Below are 25194 nucleotides of genomic sequence, written 5' to 3'. Positions count from 1 at the left end.
TGAATTTATCTCATAATACATGGCATATGAGTCATTGTTCTACCAATATTTAAGAAGCATGTACCTCAGTTGCCTTATCTTTGAGATTATACTTTCCATCTCATATTTTGTGAATTATCTTTTTCAGAAGAAGTCAGTTGTGCATATTGAACCAATTTTATGTGACTGTATTGAGGGCTTTAATTTTTTTGTGAATTTAATTTGGCTAGATTTGTCATTCTTCATTCACAGCTATCCAAAGGCCTGCATTTTTTGAGATTTATCATGTAGTTGAATCTTGCATAGTTTTATAACAGTCTATGACAAGCCCAATTTACACTTGTTTATAATCCAATATATTTAAAGCATAAAATCTTTGTCATATATATTACCCTTAGGGGGAAAAGTTTTGACTTAACTCTACAGCAAAATATAGTTTAGAGATATAGGTAACCATAAGCTACAATTAATAGTTGTTTTCTTCCTTTTCACTAAACATTGTGTAAATGTATATTTATTCAGAGTTAAATATTAGTTCTAAAACAAAAATTATCATATATTGTTTCTCCTAAAAATAAAATGATCAGATGACCTCAGTTTACTACTAGAAATTTATACATCAAGAGTTTTTTTGCTCATTAGTTTACTCAGTAACTTATTAGCTAATGCAGTAGTCACTTGTTGCACAATAGGAGAAAAAATAATGCTAAGTAGTTAGAATCAGTGTATTAGTGTAAATGTGGGGGTAGCATAGGATATTATGGACATATTTAAGAAGCCATCATCCTCCTTTTGCATAATTTCTCTGGGTTCTCCAAAGTCCAATCTTTTGATGACTCTATAGTCATCAAGTTGCAGACCCAGGAGAGCTAGTGGTATAGTTCTAGTCTTTGAGTCCAAAGGCCTAAGAACCAGGAGAGTTGATGGTATAAGTCCCTGCCCCAGTCTGTGACTGAGTCTGAAGGCAGGAGGTGGGAAACCAGTGTCCCAGCTTAAGGACAAGCAAGCAGAAAGAAAGAAATTTTTCTTACTCAGCCTTTTAGTCTATTTAGGTCTTCATGGGATTGGATAAAGGCTATCACATTGGGGTGCACAGTATACTTTATTCGGCCTATTGACTCAAATATTAATTTCATACAGAAATTCCCTCATAGATACACCCAGAAATAGTGATTAAGCAAATATCTGGACAGTTAACATAGAAAATTAACAATTACCTATCCCTCATTTGGCCCCAAAAGTCTATGGGTCTTTTTTTAGTGTTTTGTTTTTGGCAGGAAGGGATAGAACAGTTCAGACACTTTTAGATCTATTATACTTCCACCTCTTGAATCTCTTTTTTCAAAGAGTAGTCTCAGAAGCATTACACTAATTTATTTCCTTATTTCTTTTTTTCTAACAAAAGTTCTTTTGGATGAGGCCTCAAGTTTATTTTTAGAGTAAAATAATTTTCCACAGAATTTCTTTTTCACTTATCTTTTTCTGTATTCCTCTTTCAAGTTAATTGATGATAATCATAAATTTCAAATTGCACTCAAGACATATGGAAGTTTCCAGGGTAGGGGTCAAATCAGAGCTGCAACTGCCAGCCTACACCACAGCCATAGTAATGCAGGATCTGAGCCACATCTGTGACCTACACTGCAGTTCACGGCAATGCCGGATCCCCAACTCAGACCCACTGAGTGAGGCCAGGCATTGAACCCTTATCCTCATGGATACTGGTCGGATTCGTTTTCTGCTGTGCCACAGTGGGAACTCCTGAAGTGCCTGTTTTCTTTTACAGATTTGCAAGGTAAAGGGAAAATGGGAGCAATATTTTTTCTTGCATTTTATCATTTAATAGGGAAGGATTTCTTATTTTAAAGGAGCAAGATAGTTGAATGAAAAAGGTACCATAATCAAGAACATGCTTAGCAGAAGAAATAGGTAAGCAAAACCTAAAGCAACTCCAAGGAGAGTAATTTAGCCCAGGGTACTTTTTAATTTACAACCTGTCTTAGTAAGTATAACTGTCATATTTAGTCAAGACAGATGACCTGTTTGTATTTTCTCCAATATTACATTATAATATTAATATTACTGCTATTACTCAAGTGCATGTGAGTATAAGGAGTTAATGATGTGTTTGTCTTAGTTTCCTAGGGCTCTTATGACAAACTACCATAAACTGACTAGTCTAGAAGAACAGAAATGTATTGTCTCAAAGTTCTGGAAGCTAGAAAACTCCAAAATCAAATTGTTGATGGGGTTAGTTCCTTCTGAAATCTGTGTGGGAAAATCTGTTCCATTCCTCTCTCAGGTGTTCTGTGGCTCATAGATGGCCTTCTCCCATGTCTCTCTCTGTCTAAATTTCTTCTTTTTATGAAGACCAGTCATGTTGGATTAGGACCCACTCTCCCTCATTTTAACTTGATTACCTCTATAAAGATCCTCTCTCCAGACAGAATCACACTCTGAGATAGTAGGGGTTAGTACTCCAATGCATTTTTTTGGGAGAGATTTGTTTTAACTTGTAACAGTGTCTTATGGTTTTTAAAATACATTGGGGTCATGGTACTCCTTTTGAAGACCATTCTCCACTAATATATGTTGATTTTTTGTCATGGCCTTTCCCATGTTGGTATTCTTTTGAATATTGCAAAGCCGGAGGCTGATGGGATCCTGACAAACAGAAATGCTCTGTGTTCTGAAGTTCCTGCCATGGCACAATGGGTTAAGAATCGGATTTGGATCACTGCGGAGGTGCAGGTTTCATCCCTGGCCCAGTGTAGTGAATTAAAGGATCTGGTGTTGCTGTAGCTGTGGCTTGGATTCAATCCTTGGCCTGAGAACTACCATATGCCAAGGATTCAGCCATTAAAAAAACAAAAACCAAAAAACGTCTGGGCTCAATTATGTAAGCAGTAGATTAAATCTATTTTGGTGAGCCTTTAACATAGCGATTTGCCTTGTGAATCTCTAGGAAGGTATAAATACCTTACTTCCCAGATTTACTTGATTATACCTATTAATATTTCCCAAGTGACTGTTGTTCCATGGAAGATACTGTTGGAAACACTAAACTAAAGACAAAAGACATGCTCCATGGCATGACAGGTAACTTTAGGATCCCAAACTGATCACCAAGGTAGATTGAAGGGAGAGAAGGAGGCACTAAGTTTTCAGGAGCCTATAGTACATATGTATATAAACTTTGGTCACCTGTTCTTTATTATATTAGCATAGTCATGCATATTATTCTAATACTATATATATTTTAATATTATGTAATTGTAGAGATATAAACCCATTATTTTACTCAGCTTTCTTTTGTGGCTAGTTGTACCTGTTTTCAAGATGGGTAACTAATGTTGTAATTATGGAAGTGATGAATGCTACTATTATAAAAATCCTACCCATTACCAAATTCTGACTTTATGGATATAGTGAACTAAAAACTTAAAAAGTATAATTTGGATGTCATTGCATCAGAGCTTTATGAAATTCACTATCCTTGAGATTACTTAAGGCTGTGAGTCCCCGCTTTACTGACTTTCATGCATTTGGCAACTAGATTCTGTTAGTACTTTTCTGTGCCATTTAATAACATCAATATGTCCTTTGAATACAATTTATATGACCTTCACTTTTCAGTGCTCTAAGATGCATAAAATTTATACATTCTGCTGAAATTAAACATCCATGGAATCCTTGGTATTTTATAAAATGTTTTTTAAACTTAAAAAACCTTACTATCATTTTCTGAAGATTGAGCTACTGTATTATTGATAGTATGCTTGGTCTTAGTTTGCCTTATGCCTGTCAAGAACTTTGAGCAAACTAGAAGATTCAGTCAAGAATCATTTCTGTTCTTATGAACTCAGAAATAGAATTACAAACATCATTGAGGAAAGTCAGTTAATACAACTTTCCTATTTTCTGTTTTCTAATATTTTAGTCATTGAGACTTGTTTGTACATAGAAGTTAGAGCCTCTAGTTTAGCTACTTTAATTGCAAAATACATGGAATTGCTTTGTAAATATTTTATTGAATGATCTAATAAATAGACCTAATTCAGTAATTGCCCATGTGATATTTTTGGATGTGTCCTATAGGAAAGTGTAGTAATTAGTGATATTAAATGTATTTTTCAGTCTTAATAGTTGATTTTCTTGTAAGATCTTTGAGGATAATATTTTCCAAATGATACACTATTGTTTAGACTTAAAGAATTATAATCCAAGCCATAGTTAACTTGTATATGTTAGAATATTATAAAAAAGCATTTTGATAATTCTTTGTAAACATTTCTTGTGAGATATCCAACTTTTTTTTGGGGGGGGTGCTTTTTAGGGCTGTACCCGGGGCGTATAGAGGTTCCCAGGTTAGGGGTTGAATTAGAGCTGTAGCTGCTGGTCTATGCTACAGCCACACCAACCTGGGATCTGAGCCACATCTGCAACCTACATCACAGCCCATAGCAACACCAGATCCTCAACTGACTGAATGAGGCCAGGGATTGAACATGGATATTAGTCGGGTTCTTTAACCACTAAGCCACAATGGGAACTCCTGAGATATCCCACTTTTGACTGAAGATTTCAGCCAACATTTATTCTTTTTTTTTATTATTATTCTTGCAGTTAAATAGGGAAAATGTTTTTCTTTGAGCTATATATGATCTCACTATCTATCTTATATTTACATTTTTATACAATTTTATTGTTTATATTTGAAATACACCCAGGGAACAGTAGTCTCTAGGATCAATTTAACCCATGTATCACAGTTTTTTGTTTTTTTGCTTTTTAGGGCTGTACCCGCGGCATATGGAAGTTCCCAGGCTAGGGGTTGAATCGGAGCTACAGCTGCAGGCCTACACCACATCCAGAGCAACGCAGGACCCATACCACATCTGCGACTGATACCACAGCTCACGGCAACACCGGATCCCTGACCCACCGAGTGAGGCCAGGGATTGAACCCGCATCCTCATGGATACTAGTTGGATTTGTTTTCGCTGTGCCACAAAGGGAATCCCATGTATCACAATTTGATAACAGTTTTCTCAAAGCACAAATCTATGGATGAAACTCCATTTTTAAATAATTAACATTTTAATTTGTCTATATATGGATTTACCAAATAATATTCAGTTTGATTTTACTTGTAATAGTTTGGATTTTAATGATTTTATAAGAATTATGTTTTATACAAATTTATAAGAATAAAAAATTATGTAAATGGTTAAGAGTTATAAGAATTATGTAAATAGTGCTAGGTGTAATAAATTACAAAGCATGTAAAAGTAAAGCAGAAAGCTTATTTAAAACAAGTTTTTCTATAATCACTACCTAATGGGAGGAGCCACTTATTTCAATTACTATAGGAAAACAGAAACTAGTTACTAATATTGAATATATTATGCTAAAGTTTTAGGAATCAGAAATGTTCACATTAAGTGCTTTGGTTAACTACTGTGCCTAATATAGAGCCTGGCACATTGTGAGTGACATGTAAGACTCAGGAAATTTTTATTAAGTCTTAATATTTGGTTTATTAGCATAGTATAGTTGACTTCTATTTGAGAATTAAAGAAAACATTGGGTATAATTTCAGTGAATAGTGGTAGCTAGGGCAGTACTAAGAAAACATGAAAATAATGACAGTGCTATCAATAAGAAACTCAAATTATTCCATTAATTCAACAGAAGATTATTGTGAAAGGTAATGGAAAAAATTTGAGTATCCTATTAATTTTTACTTCTTGGTCAATCTTTTACGTTCCCTTTACGCAGAGTTTCTAGGGACTCCAACAGACTTAATAATTCCAAAACATTGGATTTGCATGTAATAATTTTTAAGAAATTCATCCTAAAATGAGAGTTTATGGGGAAGGACTTTGGTTCAATGAAGAATAATTACAGAAAGCTATTTTAGAATTATCTAACAAAGTACTCAATTAATAAATTTATTTTAAAATTATATTTGGACATGAGTCTTTTCTAATGCCTGTAAATTTATTGTAATTATTAATAAATTTATATTACTGTTCAAATTCCTAATAAGTTTTATTAGTTTGTAACGAATCCTGATAAATATATTTAACTTTTTTCATTTATGAGAAGATATTATTATTCTATTAGATTAATTTAAATTACTTATTTTACATATTTAAGAATATAAAATTTATTTGTCAAAGAAACCAGATTGTTTACCAACAGTTTGGGAAACTTAAAGTCAAGGTATATCATTCTTTATGTCTTACCAGAGGAGATATAAATAACTTCTATTTTGAAGATGGAGAAATTGATACACACTGAATTTTAAGTAGCCCTGTCAAAGTAAAATTTAGTAACTAAAGCAAAAGGACCTGAACTCTCATCAGCACTTAACACCCAGCATGTCATAGACTATTAACATATGGTTCTTCAATTGAAACAAATAAAATTGAATTCAGTATCCTGAATTTTTAAACATGGTTTTAAACTATGCTACTTTTTTTAGCAAGTAACTATGCAGTGACTGTGTTTGTGTATCTTCTAAAACTTTTTGGGGTATCATTTATTCTGATTTCCCCTGTTAAGTGATGCCATTTTCATGATTTTTCATCAAGTACTTTCTATATGGCATAGAGATCACTTGGTATACACAGGGCTCAAGTACTTCCTAATAATTACTTAAGAGAATTGTTAAAGTTATCTTACTAGTTATATATTCAAAATAGAATGACAAAATATCCATAGTGTTGAGAGATAGAATAATGCAGACTATAAAGTATTAGCTCACTGTCAAGATTAGAAACAGTAAATTTGGCTTCTAAATGATAAGAGCATCGGTGTTAATACTTGAGAAGAGGACAGAGTTTGTTCCTCTATAGGGCAAGCACAGTTTGCAGAGCTTTACCTACATGTTAGCTTATTTAGTTTAGTTGTCATAATATGAATTTCTGTGTTTTTCTCCATATTCTGTAGTAAAAGAAATTGAATTAATTTAAATAGTAATCTTAAGATTATGCAGCTAGGAGTTCTCGTGGCTCAGCAGTTAACGAATCCGACTAGGAACCATGCGGTTGTGGGTTCGTTCCCTGGCCTTGCTCGGTGGGTTGGGGATCCGGTGTTGCCATGGCCCTGGTGTAGGTGTAGGTTGCAGATGCAGCTCGGATCCCGCGTTGCTGTGGCCCTGGTGTAGGCTGGCAGCTACAGCTCCGATTCGGCCCCTAGCCTGGGAACCTCCATATGTCATGGGAGCAGCCCTAGAAATGGCAAAAAGATAAAAAAAAAAAAAAAAAAAAAGATTATGCAGCTAACAAAAGAAAGCTCCAAGAATGGAATTCAGATCTTTTTGGCTGCCATGTGCCCACTAATTTCATTTTACTGTAAATAATACTAGAGAGTACTTGGTTACTTGCACCGAATAAATATAAAACTTCTTCCATACAGAAAATGAGAAAGAGTTTAAAAAACAAATTTTGAAATTTTCAAGGGTAAAATTTTAACATGTTACTTATTTTTCTTTGAGAAACTGTTTATAAGCAATATAAATACATCCCCTGAGGACTGAAAATTTGGCCTTTGTAAGTTTATTTTGTGGTTATGTTGAAAAGTGAACATTTATGCATGTGATCTACTTAAAACATTTAGAAGTCATTGACTATCATTGTTTAATTTGGTAATGTTTGGACTGTGTATTCTGTAACCTCTTGAAGAGCTTTCCCATTTCAGTCCTTCATGGTTCAATCCAAAATGTTAAACTATGTCACTCTAACATAGGTCCAAGCTGATTTTCTTCCTCCTGTGTAATCTTTGTGCATTATAACAAACTATTTATGAATCTGTGGGCTAAAGAACTGGTGTTATTATGATTAGTGTCCTTACACTAATTGTATGTGCACTTAAATCTAACCAAATAATTATGCTGTATGTATGGACAAATCCTGGTGTTGAAAAAGGGAAAAAATTATATAAGACTGGTTCATAAATGTGTGTATGTATACTAATTAAAAAGAGAAAGGAATGAAACTAATTTGTTGGTAAAATTTTGAAATTACTTAGGCAATTTTTAAAAATGCAGGGAGTGCCTCAAATTTATTAAATAAACCTGTGATGTTAGGAATTCTTTTTCTTCTGCTTAAATAATAATTACAAATTCATTCATATTTATATACTATTTTCTTTCAAATTTCATATTTATATAGGTAGCTTTTTATTTGTAACATTGTTCTAATACTTTCTTCAAACTTGTATACTTGCTTTTTTGTGTTCTACAGAGCCAAGAAAATGATGAGCTAAGAGATGCCCATGAAAAACGCAAGGAAAGGCTACAGATGTTACAGACCAACTACAGAGCAGTAAAAGAGCAATTAAAACAGTGGGAAGAAGGCAGTGGCATGTGAGTTACATAGCTCATAAAGGCATTTCCCTAAATATTAAATGAAATGGAGTAGCATCGTATAGGTACTTTAATGGCTTTTGTTTGATTTTAAAGAAATTATTTGATAGTCATATCTTTATTGAGGATTTAAAAATAGAGAATATGATAAATGAAAACAGCAATATGCTAGCAATAACAGTCATTTTTGGAAATCATTAGCATAGGTGATTGTGAATTATTGTATATATTTTTAATATCTATAAAGTAACTTAATAAAAGTATATAACTTAAAGCAAAAAGTAGTTCATATCCATATGATGAAAAACTACTTTAAATGAAATTGGTGTTACAATGTATATAATTCAAAAAGATTTAAATTTTAATTGGAAGATATGAGAAATACGAAATTCATATATATAGTTAACTATCTTAAAACTCTTTCAACCTAGTATGCAATTGAAAATCTTTACTATCCATCAGTTTGTTCTGCAGCTTATCTGAATGAATTGGCGGTCTCAGTTCAATTGCTCTGAACAGGTGTTCAGATCTTGGTTAGTTGTAAGTGGCTCCCCTGTTAACAGTATCAACAGAGGGCAAAGGACTGAATGAGTACAGAAAATCTACTACCCTCTCATCTTTAGAGATGGATCCTTTAGGGCAATGTTGATGATACACATTGGTCGGTTCTGTAGAGAAATACTGTTTCTAAATTGGCCAGTACAGCACTTTCACAAAATAAAAATGAAGAGTTTGTTTTATGTATAGAAAATTAAAACATAAAGGGCATTTGGCATGTTTTGGAGATAATTGTCACATCTAATTTTTTCCTTTGAAGAATGAAAAGCGTTCACATTGCTTGTCAGTAAAGCAATGATACGTCTCTTTGTCCTGGATTTAGCCTAACTTTTTAGTAATTACTAAAAGTGTGAGGACAACTTTCTAACCATCTGAGGTTCTGATATTCACTGATAATTGCTTGTTTTAAGATAGAGCACATAAACCACATTCAGATTGGTTGGCAGCAAATTCTATATGTGTTGATTGCTTATAGTCCTTTTTTAGAAGTTGTGACAGTTCTATAGTGTATATTTTATTACTAGTAGAATGAATGAGAGCAATATACCTGAGAACATCATGTATCTGCTTCAAAATTTGCTTTCCATAGTGGCAGTTTAGTTTTTTAGGAACTCATGATTTGGGATTTTAACTTCTACATAATTATGTTTTAGGAAATTCATTCCATAAATAGTAACTTTGAATTAGAAATTTGGACAATAGATATTTTTAAATTTTAGGAAATACGTAAGTGAATTTGTATTGCAATTTGAACATGTTAAGTAAGGAGGCAATTTTATTTTAAAAATAGGATGGAAATCAGGAAAATGAAGAGAGCAGATCCTCAACAACTTCGGCAAGAAGACTCTGATGCTGTATGGAATGAACTGGCCTATTTCAAAAGGGAGAACCAGGAGCTAATAATTCAAAAGTGAGTTTCCTTTTTTTTAACAATGTGGACTTAGATAAATATTTGAGAGAAGTTTTTTTGTCTTAAAGGCCATGAGAGAAATTCCTCATAAAATTTGGAAATTCAAATAATCTGGTATTGCCACTAAAAGTAAAGAAAAAAAGACGAGCTTTTAAAATATATATATATGTATAATGCAATAACAAGTTGCACATTTGCTAGCTCTAGCCGAAACTGTATAATATGATCCAGGGATTGTGTTAATTAATGTGGCTCTCATCTGTTGGAGGTGTCGCTCTTCATTAGCCTGTATTTTAGACACTGCCGTGCTTCATTTTTGGAATGAGGTGGAGAGGGGATAACCTAGCCAGCCATCCTTGTTTGATCTCCTAGATACATACGCAATGCAGAATGCCTGAGCTCTCTTGGTTCCCTGCCCTGTCCTGCTAATCCCAGCTGAGCTCATTATGGTGTAGCCTTGCTGCTACTCTTGGAGCCAGAGCTGTCCAAGCTAATTACTGGTAGCAGCAGAACTGCCTGTTAAGGGTCTGGTATGGATCTGCTAACATGGTCCTTGGTAGTGACCTGCAAAGGGCACGAGGGAATTGCTTTCTTTCTTGCTGTGCACTGCCTGTCCTTTGGGCTTAATGCTGATCCCTCCACATAGGTCTTTTAGCTGCCCTAAGTATAAAACTTGATGAAGGATACTCATATTTTAGAAAACATACAGTTTGCTTCCTTGATCTTATAATTCACAGTCTATTATATTCAGCTTGGCAAAGAAAGAACACTTTTTTTTTTTTTTTTTGGAAACAAAAAGGAGTTAGACCAACATAATTAGCCTCTTTTGCTACTTAACTGTTTTCTTCATTTAGAGTTAATTTTTGGTACTCAGACCATGCAGTATTTTTGAAAGCCTGAATGTCTTTTAGATTGCTAGAATTTAGTATCAGGTGGCAATGTAAATAAATAGCATTGAATTTTGGTAGATGTAAATTAGAATCTTACTTTATATATTATATACTAACACATGTAACTTTAGATTACTTTGTTTTCCATGTAATGAAAAACTTTTGAGGGAATGATCATATCAGATTTAAATATATATTTCCAATTCTTAAAGTGCATTATATCTTAGTATTAAATGTTTGTGGCTGATATAAAGTCTCTTATCTTGCAAATTATTTTATGCATTTTATAGATTTGTCCAAGAAATATTCCCTGATAATTTTTGATAGCTTTGTTGAGATATAATTGACAGGCCATATAATTCACCATATAAAATGAACAATTCCATGGTTTTTAGTGTATTCAAAGAGTTGTGCACCCATCATCGCAGTATGTTTTAGAACATTGTCATTACTCACTCCCCCCCCAAAAGCCCCTCACAGTTTGCCTGTAACATTCATAATCTTTCTACTGCTCTCCACCCTCTAGCTTACCACTAATCTGCTTTTTGTGTCTATAGATTTGCCAATTCTGGACATTTCATACAAATAGAGTCATACAATATGTGGTTCATAGTGACTAGTTCCTTTTCACTTAGCATAATGTTTTTATAGGTTTTATCCATGTCTTCTCTGATAATCTCGTGTGATCTTTTTGTCTCTAAAAACAAAAGTGAATTTTGGACAAAATGAATTAGCTGTGAAACCTAATCTAACTAGTTGTAAGATCTAATATATTCAAGAAATTTCAAGCAGAGGTTAGCTGAAAGTGGGGTTTATCTGGGGTTTATTTTATTCATTAATGAAATAGAACTAAAGAAAAAGTAATAAAGACCTTTTAAGAAAGTTAGGAAACCAACAGAATTGTGGTCTGTTCACTCAGCAGTATGTGTATGTTGTAAGTAGTTCTGTGAATTAAATGATGAGTCATTAATATGTGGGATTTTTTTCCCTTGAAATCTGTTTTAAATTTATTAATGTGATAACTATTTTTAAAATAGTTGTTTTTCAGATCAGTCTTAATTTATTAAAAATAGTGAAGTTTGAGTTGAGTGCTAAATAATTGATACAAACTTTAATTCATGTAATAATGTTTTTTGGGGGGAGGGTTATTTTGTGAAACATTTATTCAGTTAACAAATGTGTTTGAGTTACTGCTGTGTGACTGGCACTCTACTAGGTTAACTGAAATGAGAATATCAGACAATTTCCTACTCTTAGGGAGCTTTCCTGAAAACATGTTCATTATTATCAGTCTAATGAAATATGATGTTAAAAAGTAAACTAGAAGTATCCTGATGAAACAATAAGACTTAAGGAAACCTGGAAACATCAGTCTTTTATTCATTGAGAATTGTTTACTGATGAGGACAGAATTTTTTTAAAAAAAATTATGTATAGTACATTTTTAGAATACAGTTTTCAGAGTTCCCATCATGGTGCAGCAGAAATGAATCCGACTGGGAACCATGAGGTTGTGGGTTCGATCCCTGGCCTTGCTCAGTGGGTTGAGGATCCGGCTTAACTGTGAGCTCTGGTGTAGGTCACAGATGCATCTCGGATCTGGCATTGCTGTGGCTCTGGCGTAGGCTGGCAGCTATAGCTCTGATTGGTCCCCTAGCCTGGGAACCTCCATATGCCACAGGTGTGGCCCTAAAAAGATAAAAAGACACACAAAAAATTTAAAAATAAATAGAATACACTTTTCTTTTTTTGCTTTTTTAGGACTGCACCTGCAGCATATGGAGATTCCCAGGCTAGGGGTAGAATTGGAGCTACAGCTGCTGGGCCTATGCTACAGCCGTAGCAAAAAAAGATCCCACAAGATCCCAGCCTCATCTGCAACCTATACTACAGCTCATGGCAATGCTGGATCCTTAACCCACTGAGCGAGCCCAGGGATCAAACCCACATCCTCATGGCTCCTAGCCAGGTTTGTTCCCATTGAGCCACGAAGGGAACTCCTAGAATACAGTTTTTGGGTTATAACACATATATATATATGTATAATGTATGAAAGATTCAAGTAACTATCCCTACTATCAAGATACAAGCTAGTTCTATCATCTCAAAAGATTTCCTTGTTCTTCCCACTTGTAGTCAAATTCCCCCCACCATCCCTGACACCTGGCAACTACTGATTTGTTCTCCCTATAGATTTTCCTTTTTTTCAGAATGTTATACATGTGGAATCATGTAAGCTGTAACTTTTTGAGTCTGGCTTCTTTGACCTTTTTTTTTTTTTTTTTTTTTTTGCTAAATGGTATTCTATTGTATGAGTGTACTATAGTTTGTTTGTCTGTATTGTGAAGAATATTCAGGTCTTCTCTAATTTTTGCAAGTGTGAATAGAACTGCTATACATAGATTTTTGTGTGAGCATAACTTTTTGATTATCTTAGGTAAATACCCAGGAGTAGCATGGCTATATAGTCAGTGTATGTATAACTCTGTAACAAACTGCTGAACTGTTTTCCAGAGTAGCTATACCATTCTTACTTTTTTTTTTTTTTTTTTTTTAATGGCTGCACCTGCTGTGTATGGACGTTTCCAAGGCAGGGACTGGATCCGAGCCACAGCTGTGACCTATGCCACAGCTGCAGCAATGCCAGATCTTTTAACCCACTGCGTTGGGCCAGGGATTGAACCTGAACCTCCATAGCAACCTGAGCCTCTGCAGTTGGATTTTTAACCCACTATGCCACAGCAGGAACTCCACCATTCTTATTTGTACTAGGAATTCACATGTGCCAGTTGTTCCACATTCTGGTCAGCACTTGGTGTTGTCATTTTTTTAAGACCATTCCCATAGGTATATAATGGTATTTCATTGTGATATTAATTTGCTTTGCCTTAATAATGATCATCTTTTCACATGCTTATTTGCTGTCTTTACATCTTTTATGAATGTCACTTCAGCTCTTTAACTCATTTTAAACAATTGATTGGTTGTTAAACAAATTAAACAATGATTGTTCTTTTCATATTCTGTATGCAAATACTTAAGCAAATATATGACTTGCAAATATTTTCTCCCAGTATAGATTATCTTTTCAATTCTCTGAACAGTGTCTTCTGCATAAAGAAAGTTTTAATTTTGATAAAGTCAAATTTACCATTTTTTTTCTTTTATGGATTATGATTTTGGTGTCATATCTAATAACTTTTTCTGACCCAAAGTAATAGTATTTGTTCTGTTTTCTTCTAAAAAGGTTTATATTTAGCTTTATGATCCATTTTCAGCTAATTTTTATATAGGGTGTGAGTTATAGGTTGAAGTTCATTTTCTACAAAGGTATATATCCAGTTATATCAACATCATTTTGGTTTGTTTTTTGGCCATGCTCACGAAATGTAGAAGTTCCCCTGGGCCAGGGATCAAACCTGCACCACAGCAGTGACCTCAGCGGCTGCAGTGACAGAAGCAGATCCTTAACCTGCTGAGCCACAAGGGGGCTCCTCAAGATCTTTTTTGAAAAGACTATTGCTTTTCCAATAAATTGCCTTTGTAACTGCCAAATATCAAGTGTATTTCTGTGGGTCTATTTCAAGACTCTGTTTTATTAATATGAATTCCTGAGCTTTTGTGAACACAACATTGTCTTGATTTCTGTAGCTCTCTAATACGTCTTGAACTCAGTGTTAGTCAGCTTTATTCTTTTTCAAATGTTTCAGCTTTTCTGATCCCTTTGTGTTTCCATAAAATGTTTTAGCTACAAAAATACGTTTAAAAAATAGCTATAACTACCAAAACCTTGTAGGAATTTTGACTGAAATTATGCTAAATCTATAGATTAATTTGGAGAGGTTTAACATATTAGCCATGTGAAGTCCTCTATTCCATGAATACTTTATTTGTTGAGATTTTATTTTATCAGTGTTTTATAGTTTTAGCGTGAAGATTCTGTATATCTAATACTGTTATTAGATTTGTACCAAAGTATTTAATTTGGGGAAGCATTGTAAATAGTATATTAACTTTAATTTTCGATTCTAATTGTACACTGCTAGTGTATAGAAACAAGTTACATTTTTACATACTGACATTTTATCTTGCGTTATTGATATGTTAGTGCAAAGTTATTATTTGCTTTGTTTGTTTCCTCTGTTTCCCTCTTTCTCCATTCTTATGTGTTGCTTTCATTTTTTTTTTTTTTGGAATTATGTTTTTATCTGTCCATAAGATTTTGGAGTATATCGCTTTGAATAAGAGATATATAATACTTTTAAAAAGTGTTTTCTTTAAGTATTTTATACACAAACCTTATTATAGTTCCATGGAATTATTTTTCCACTTCAGGAATGTAGCAACCTTACTTCTATTTGTGTCCTTTTACCCTCTCCCCTTTGTAATATGATTGTCTTAATGCTTTTCCCTAAATGCATAGAGAAACTCATTAATTACTCTTAACAATATTTGCTTCACCTGTCAAGTATAGCTTTAAAACATCAAAAGAATGATAGCTTATTGTATTTATGGAATATTTAAATTTTCCCACTATTCTTTATTTTTGACCTCAAGTTTTCTTCTTTTATCATTTTCTTTCTGTTTGAAGAACTTCCCTTTAGACTTCTTTTAAGGTAGTCAACAAATTCTCTAAGTCTTCCTTTATCTAAAATGTTTCGACCTTCATTCCTAAAGGATGTTTTCACCACATAGAGAATTCTAGATTGCCAATTCTTTTCTTTGGCACTTGAAAAATGTACTACTTTTTTATGGCCTCCATGGTTTCTCATGAAAAATACATTGTTATTTGAATCACTGCTCTCTTAAAAGTGATACATCATTCTCTCTATTTGCTCGCAGTAATTTTTCCTTTGTCTTTACTATTTAAAATTTGATTATGGGAGTTCTCTTCTGGTGCCTCAGCTTAAGAATCTGGTATTGTTACTGCTGCAGCTTAGGTCGCTACTGTGGTGCAGGTTTGATCCCTGGCCCAGGAACCTCCACATGCCGTGGGTGTGACCAAAAAACAACAACAAAAAAAAAGTTTAATTATGGCATGTCTTGGCATAGATTCTTTTGGGTTTAGTCTTTTTTTTTTTTTCTTTATGGCCTCCCCACAGCATATGGAGTTCCCTGGCCAGAGTATGAATCCAAGCTGGAGTATCAATTTATGCCGCAACTGCAGCAACACTGGATCCTTAACCTACTACATTGGGCTGGGGGGTCAAACCCATGTCCTTGCTACTGCAGAGACACCATCGATCCCATTGCTCCATAGTGAGAATCTCATGAGTTTAGTTTTTAGGGGATTCTCTAAGTTGTTTGAATCTCTAATTATGTACCTTTAGTTAGATTTGGGAAACTTTGGTCAATATTTGTTCATATACTTTTTCAAGCCCCACATTATCTTTCTTCTCCTCTGTGACTCTACTGATATAAGCCTTTTTGTTTGTTTGTTTTTTGGCCACACCTTCAGCATGTGTTTAGCATTCCTGGGCTAAAATGGAACCTACACTACTGCAGTGACCCAAGCTGCCCTAGTGACAAGCCAGATCCTTAACCCACCACACTACAGTGGGAACTATTGATATATGTGCTAGATCTTTTATATTGTCCTGTAGGTCCCTTAGGCTCCATTTATTTTTTTTTTTTTCAGACTATTTTCTCTCTCATGTTCATATTGGGTAATTACCATTGTTCTGTCTTCAAGTTCATTGTTTTTTTCCTCTTTTGTTTATTATCCCTGCTATTTAGCCGATGTAGTAAGTTTTTTATTTGGGTTATTGTGTTTTTTTAATTCTAAAATTTCCACTGGATTCTTCTTTATATTTCTTATTTATTTGCTGAGGCTTTGTATTTTGTTTCAATATCATTTGTAATCATTCACTGGAGCATTTTATTCATAGCCACTTTTAACAACCTTATCAAGTAATTCTGACTTGTGTGTTATCTTGGTGGTAGCATTTCTTAATTTTTCATTCAAGGTGAAATTTTTCTTGTTCTTGGTGTGATAAGTCATTTTCAGTAGTCTCCTAGACATTTTGAATATTACAACTTGAGATTCTGGATCTTATTTAAATCTTTTACTTTAGCAGATCTCTGATGACATTATGCCTTGAAGGAGAGTGTCACATTGTTACTGCCAGGAAGGGGTGGAAGTCTTTGCTCCTAACTTGACACCTGCAGACAGCATATTGAAGGATGTGTGATGGGAGGGGTGCCTCATTACCACTTCATGGGTCTGGGAGTCCAGGCTTCTCACTTGGCCTTCACTGACAGAAAGAGCAAGGCTTTTTTTTTTTTTTTTTCCCAGTGGTGTATGGCTAGAGTAGGGATGGTTATTGTCAATAAGATTTCTATTCTGCTAGTCTGTCCCTTTCTTATTTCTTTGACTCAAGAGAGCGGATTTTCCTTTTACATTTTGTTTGTATCTTTTGGCATTTCTGGGTCATGGGTTTTCCAGTATTTAGTTGGAGATAGGAGGAAAGACGAAAGCCAAAGAATTACCACTGTGGGTTGTTTTTCTACTGTTTCTCTACTCCTAAAGTCCCTACCCTATCCTCTTCCTCTCTGCCTTTTAGAGTCTTCTTTTATTTGTTTTATGTATAGATCTTCCTTAACTAATGATGTGGTTCTGTTCTGATAAACTAATTGTAAGTTTAAAAATATCATAAGTTGAAAAAATGGATTCCCGTTGTGGTTAACAAATCTGAAAAGGAACCATGAGATTGCGGGTTCGATCCCTGGCCTTGCTCAGTGGGTTAAGGATCAGGCATTGTGTGAGCTGTGGTGTAGGTTGCACACGCGACTCAGATCTAGCGTTGCTGTGGCTCTGGCGAAGGCCGGCGTCTACAGCTCCGATTAGACCTCTAGCCTGGGAATCTCCATATGCCACGGATGCGGCCCTAGAAAGAGACCAAAAAAAAAAAAAAAAGAAAAAAAAGAAGTTGAAAATGCTTTCAATAACCTTATCTACCTGACATCATAACTTACCCTAGCCTACCTTAACTGCATAGAATATTACCTTACAATTGGGCAAAATCAGCTAATGCAGAGCCTATTATATAATGAAGTATTCAATATTTCATGTAGTTTACTGACTAGTGTACTAAAAGTGGAGAACAAAATGGTTGAATGGGTACAGAATGATTATAAACTGTGAATGTCTGTTTACCCTCATGAACTGGAAGCTGTGACTCTCTGCAGCTGCCCAGCATCATGAGGAAGTATGCTAAAACATATTACTAGCCCAGGAAGAGATCAAAATTCAGAGTTCTGAGTACAGATTTTATGGAATGCATATTGCTCTTGCACAACTGTAAAGTGGGAAAATCATTGTCAAACTATTGGAAGTCAGGGACCATCTATATTCTATTCAGGGTTTTTATATTTAATTAGTGAAAATAATAGGGTTAAATGCATCAGCTCTTTGTCAGGAACCAGAAGTTTCAGCTGGTTTTTCTATAGACCAGACACTCTTAGTTTTGTTTCTAACAGTAGGATATAGATTAAAATACTCAGTCTGAACTATTTAAGGAATAATATTTATCCTTTTTTACATAGTAATAAGTATATTTAAAATTTAATGCCAAAATACATGAAAGAAGATATCTACTAAAACTACTAAAACAAATTTGAATAGTATTTCTAAATCCTTCTTAAAATTGAATTAATTTTTCAAGACTCTAATAAAAAACTGTGGAACTCTAATGAGGTTTATTCTAGGGGCACCTGCCATTTGCTGATGTGGCGAAACCACTCTTTGTGATGCTAGATAGAAAGAGGCAAGGAAAGCTTTTAGAAATGCCATGGACTCATATCTTTTTCGCTTAGTTGAGGATATTGCTTTATTGACACTAAGTTAGATGTATGAACCAGCGAAGTGGTATTTAACATTTTACTAAATAAATATGTTAACATTGTCCTAAATAAAAACACTGGTATAAAAATATCTGTGACATTCTTTCTAAGTAGTACTATAAAGCTATAAAGGGGATTTAGGTGCCACAGAGTATTAAGCTTTTGTTATGCAACAAATTCAGCTTGTCTTTGATAGGAACCCTTGAAGTCAAGGGAAAATGTCCAGACATTCACTGTAGTTTTCCATATCCATGGTTAAGTAAATCAGGAGCTTGCAGTGCGTGGGTGGCTTTGGGCTTTTTATACTAATCCATAGCCAATATAAAATGCTGTAGCTGGGCACTCTGCCAGACACAGGTATACAAGGTGAAATAATGTGCCACCACTTTTATCAAGGTCTCACAGCTTAGAAGGGAAAACAAGCAAATGTATGATAACTTTAGTAAGGAAATAGTAGTGTCCTAAAACAGGAAAACTGGCATTATGATTTGTCCATTGGCTCAAACCAAAAATCTAGGTGTTTATGATAAATTTAATCTGCATCTGACCTCCTTATAACAGTCCATTCCAAATCTTAATTATTCCACATCAGCAATTATTTCTAACATTTATTATTTCTTTCCATTCTTATTATCAATGCCCTTATCCAGACCACCATCATATAATCTGAGCATATCTCTCCCCTATTTAAAAGCCTTGAATATCTTTCCATTGCTCTTAGTATGAAATCTGAATTCTTTATATAACACACTTGAATATCTTGTCCCCCTTCTTACCAATCCTACTTCACTTTTTTTCTTAACTGAGAATAAGTGAAAGTCCTAGCCGTAGCAATCAGACAAACAAAAGAAATAAAAGATACCAGAACTAGAAGTGAAGAGGTAAAACTGTCACTGTATGCAAATGACGTGATACTATACATAGAAAACCCTAAGGACTCAACCCAAAAACTACTTGGACTGATAAAAAAATTCAGCAATGTAGCAGGATATTAGATTAACATTCATAAGTCAGTCATATTTCTGTATACTAACAATGAAATATTAGAAAACGAATACAAAAATACAATGCCTTTTGAAATTGCACCTCAAAAAATCAAATACCTGGGAGGTGAAGACTTAGATACTGAGAACTATAAAACATTAATCAAGGAAATTAAAGAAGATGTAAAGAAATGGAAAGATATTCCATGCTTCTGGATTGGAAAAATTAATGTTGTAAAAATGGCCATACTACCCAAAGCAATCTACAGATTCAATGCAATCCATATCAATTTATCCATGACATTTTTCACAGAACTAGAACAAACCATCCAAAAATTTATATGAAACCACAAAAGACCCAGCATTGCCAAAGCAATCCTGAGGAACAAAAACCAAGCAGGAGGCATAACTCTCCCAGACTTCAGGCAGTATTACAAAGCCACAGTAATTAGGACAGTGTGGTACTGGTACCAAAACAGACATACAGACCAATGGAACAGAATAGAGAACTCAGAAATAAACCCAGACACCTATGGTCAATTAATCTTTGACAAAGGAAGCAATAATATAAAATGGGAAAAAGACAGTCTCTTCAGCAAATGTTGCTAGGAAAACTGGAAGGCTGCATGTAAATCAATGAAACTGGAACACACCTTCACACCATGCATGAAGATATACTCAAAATGGCTGAAAGACTTAAATATAAGACAAGATACCATCAAACTCCCGGAAGAGAACATAGGCAAAATATTGTCTGATATCTACCTTACAGATGTTTTCTCAGGTCAGTCTCCCAAAGGAACAGAAATAAGAGCAAAAATAAACCAATGGGACCTGATAATCAAACTGACAAGCTTTTGCACAGCAAAGGACACCTTACAAAAAAAAAAAAAAAAAGAAAAGATAACTTACAGAATGGGAGAACATAGTTTCAAATGATGCAACTGACAAGGGCTTAATCTCTAAAACAGACAAACAAGTTATACAACTCAGTAACAAAAAAGCCAACAACCCAATTGAAAAATGGGTGAAAGACCTGAATAGACACTTCTCCAATCCCACTCCTGGGCATCTATCCAGAGAAAACCATGACTTGCAAAGACACATGTACTCCAGTGTACTCCAGTGCTGTTCATTGCAGCCCTATTTGCAATAGCCAAGACATGGAAACAACCTAAATGTCCATTGACAGAGGAGTGGATCAAGAAGAAGTGGTACATGTACACAATGGAATATTACTCAGCCATTAAAAGGAACAAAATACTGACATTTTTAGCAACATGGATGGACCTAGAAATTATTATGCTAAGTGAAGTCAGTCAGACAGTGAGGCAACAACATCAAATGCTATCACTTACATGTAGAATCTGAAAAAAGGACAGACTGAACTTCTTTGCAGAACAGATACTGACTCATAGACTTTGAAAAACTTATGGTTTCCAAAAGAGACAGCTTGGAGGGTGGGGGGATGTGCTGGGGGTATGGGATGGAACTCCTATAAAATTGGATTGTGATGATCATTGTGTAATTATAAATGTAATAAATTCATTGAGTAAAATAAGAAGAAGATGTGGTGTATATACACAATGGAATACTACTCAGTCATAAAAAAGAACAAAATAGTACCATTTGCAGCAACATGGATGGAACTTGACACTCTCATTCTAAGTGAAGTAAATTAGAGAAAGACAAATACAATATGGTGTCACGTATATCTTGAGTCTAATATATGGCACAAATGAACCTTTCCACAGAATAGAAAATCATAGACTTAGAGAACAGACCTATGGTTGCCAAGGGAGAGGGGGAGGAAGTGGGATGGATGGGGAATTTAGTGTTAGTAGATGCAAACTATTGCCTTTGGAATGGATAAGCAATTGGATCCTGCTGTATAGCACTGGGAAGTTTATCTGGTCACTTATGATGGAGCATGATAATGTGAGAAAAAATAATGTATACGTGTACACTAGAAAATTGACAAAACACTGTAAACCAGCTATAATGAAAAAAAATCATTATTTAAAAAAAATTTAAAAATAAAAATTACAAACTAAAAAAAAAAAAGAAAGGATTTCATGGTAAATCTGAAGTGTTTAGTCATCATTCAGTTTTTTTTAAAAAAAAAAGATATTAAAGTTACTTTCTACAAGTATTTTGTCACAGTAATGAGTCTATTTTAAAATACTCTTTCTTGGATTTTCCTGGTGGTACAGCTGGTTAAGGATCCAGCATTGTCATTGCTGTGGCTCCAGTCATTGTTGTAGCATGAGTTTGATCCTTGGCCTGGAAATTTCTGCATTCTATGGGCATAGCCCCCCCAAAATATTCTTTCTTTAGGAAAAATAATTTTATTGAGAAAGTTGAATTTGAACATCTGAATTGAATGCCAATGACAACATAAACATATCAAATTCCTTTTCGAATGATATAGGTGACGAATACAAAGTTTTTGCTTATTCTAAAAACTAGGCTTTAGACCACTGTGCTTTCAGTGTAGATCAGTTACTTCTTAGGGTTCATAGAAATAAATAGTATCATATATCATCCATGTAGGAATGTTATAGGCAGAGTTATCTTCAGAAGTAAAAATTCATCTAATTTGGTAATATCTTTTTCCAATGATTGTAATTCTATCTGGGGAATATAAAACTCTTGAAAGAAAAATTTCAGTCTGAAATAGATTCTTAGACTCTTAAAGTGAACTAGGTTATATGAGTACAGATGTTCATTGCAGCATTTTTTAATAGTAAAGAATTAGAAACAGGAATTTCCCTGGGGTGCAACAGAATTGGCAGTGCCTTGGGAGCAATGGGATGTGGGTTCTATCCCAGGCCGGGCATAGTGAGTTGTGGATCCAGCATTGCCACAGCTACATCTTAGGTTGAGACCGTGGCTTTGATCTGATCCCTAGTCCAGGAACTCCGTGTTCCACAGAGCATCCAAAGAAGAAGAAAAAAATCAAATTAGAAACAATCTAAATGTGCATTATTAGCTGATATAAGTGCATTGTGATATATTAATATAATGTGATGCTATACTGCATTTAGCATGAATAAATTGGATCTATATTTATTGAAGTGGAAATGCTTCAAAAGCAAAAGTTGAGTTAAATGAAGAAATTTCAATAATATTTGATATACCATATTCTCTAGAAGTATTTATTTTTTGGCCATGCCCATGGCATGGGGAAGTTCTTGGGCCAGGATCGAACCCACACCACAATAGTGACCCAAGCCACAGCAGTGACAATGCCAGATCCTTTAACCACTAGGCCACCAGGGGACTCCTAAAAATGTAAATATTTTAATCATAGAACAGACTATATTTTTGTGGATATATATGTATGTGCACATAAAAACATACCATGTATCCACAAAAATGTAGTTTTATTATTTATATATATATGTATATGTATATACATACACAGGTATACACACACACACCCATATATATATAGTATGTAAAAATGAAATAGAAATATATACATCAAATTAAAAATACTGTTTACTTCTGGGGAGGGAGTAAAGAGAATAATGGAATAATTTTATTTTTTTCACAAAAATGAAAGCTGTGAATTAAATATTATACGATGTTAGTATTTTTAAATCTAGATAATTTGTACGTTAATGTTGGTTATATTATTCTGCATGCTTTTTTTTGTTGTTTGAAACATTATTCTGCTTTTTAAAGTATATACTCAAACACCCAGTAATTTCACTTTAGTTACCACTAAAGAGAGCTTGTATACTGGCACATATTCTAAGATGTTCACTGCAGTATTGTTTATAATTATGAAAAATGGAAATAACCAGAATGACAGATGATGTTACTATACAGCTAAAGGTCCCATTAACTTTAATTTAAAAAAAAAAAAACTATTTTAGTAAGTAGAATTTTTTATTTCATACTATATACAAAAATCAGTTCTATGCAGACTATAGGCCTAAATGTGAGGGTTAAGTAATAAAGCTTTTAGAGGAAATCATAGGAGAATACCCTTTTGTCTTTTTAGTAGGCAAAGATCTCTTAAACCAGAGTTAATTAAGAGAATTAAATAAAACTAAAATTTGATAATCTGAACTGTATTAAAATCAAGAACTTCTGTTTGTTAAAAGGTATCAGGTTAATTAAAAGGCAACTTTCGGAGTGCAAGAAGATATTTATAGTATATATGTCCAGCAAAAGGCTAGCATCCAGAATATATAAAGTATTCCTCTGAATTAACAAGAAAATGACAGTCAACCCAATATAAATGTGAGCAAAACATTTGACAAATATTTTAGAAAAGATCATATCCAAATGGGCAATATACATGTTAAAAAGCGCTCAACTTTATTTTTTTCCTCTTTTTTTAAAGTTGGACGTTTACATTATTGCAGATCTTACTTCATTTCTAATATAAGCATATAATGATGTAGATATCCATATAGGCACTGCTTAGCACCTCACACCTTTTGAAATGTGTTTTTTTTAATAAGTTCAAAATATTTTCTAATGTCTCTTGGAGCATTTCTTGAGAGAAAAAGTAATTCTGGAGTTCCTGTCATGGCTCAGTGCTTAACAAATCCGACTAGGAACCATGAGGTTGTGGGTTCGATTCCTGGCCTCGCACAGTGGGTTAAGGATCCGGCATTGCTGTGAGCTGTGGTGTAGGTCGCAGACTCAACTCAGATCCCATGTTGCTGTGGCTGTGTTGTAGGCCAGCAGCTACAGCTCTGATTAGACTCCTAGCCTGGGAAACCTCCATATGTTGCGGGTGCGGCCCTAGAAAAGATAAAAAGGCAAAAATAAATAAATAAATAAATAAAAGAATTTGAAAAGAACAAAAGGAAACGTGGTTTAAAAAAAAAAGAAAGAAAAAGTAATTTTAAAAGAAGGTTCTTTAATTTCACATATTTGGTTATTTTCCAGACATTATTCTGGTATTAATTTCTACTTTATATTGTGGTCATAGAAGATACTTTGCATGCTTTATTTTTTAAAAATTTTATTGAGGATTGTTTTATGGTCCAGCATTTGGTTTCATCTTGGTGAAAGTTCTATAGCACTTCAAAAGAAACTGTATTTTGATGTCATTGGGCAGAATGTTTTATAAATATCTATTAGATCAACATTTTTCTTAGTGTTTTTCAAATATTCGATGTCCTTGCTGATCTCCATCCATTTGTTCTGTTGATTATGAGAGAAGTATGTAAAAGTCTTAATTTAGATGTTTTCAGATTTTTAAAAACACTTTGTTAACATGGGTTTTTAGTATCCTTTACCAGAGCCTTGTTTATCCCTAGTCATTTGAATCACCCTTTCAGATTCTTTGTTAAGTGCCCTTGATTTTCATCTAGATTCTTCTCTCTAGCTGATCAGAATTCAGATGTCTCTCCAGCCCGCGAGAGCTCTGGGAATAGTTCCATTTATAACTCTGCTAGTTCCCTGCTTGCCTCGTTGAGTTTCATCCTATGCATGTGCAACAAAATATTCAACCACAGATTCAAATGAATTCTTATGCAGATTTCCACAGTTCTTTCTCTTTGTAGCTTCCTTCTTTCTGAGTACAGTGCTTTATAAATTCCAAACTCCAGTCTCCAAACTCTGTGAAGACCTCCTCTTCCTGCATCACGGCTGGCGAGTGCCTCCTGGCAGAAATCTGGACTCCCATTAGGG

The 25194-nt window shown here is 34.2% G+C and overlaps 1 protein-coding gene across 4 annotated transcripts in view; it reads left to right on the top strand.

Annotated features, from left to right (window-relative positions):
• Positions 1-25194, top strand: part of CNTLN (centlein) — a 326116-nt gene that overhangs the window by 172612 nt on the left and 128310 nt on the right. For all 4 annotated transcript variants that reach the window (XM_021063284.1, XM_021063278.1, XM_021063282.1 and 1 more), the window contains 2 exons: positions 8232-8353; positions 9702-9821. In XM_021063284.1, the coding sequence (XP_020918943.1) occupies positions 8232-8353; positions 9702-9821 (242 nt within the window). The remainder of the gene's footprint in view (positions 1-8231; positions 8354-9701; positions 9822-25194) is intronic.

The sequence above is a fragment of the Sus scrofa genome, chromosome 1, assembly GCF_000003025.6.
Source record: "Sus scrofa isolate TJ Tabasco breed Duroc chromosome 1, Sscrofa11.1, whole genome shotgun sequence".
Lineage (NCBI taxonomy): Eukaryota > Metazoa > Chordata > Mammalia > Artiodactyla > Suidae > Sus > Sus scrofa.
This window is presented reverse-complemented; position numbering and strand designations above follow the sequence as displayed.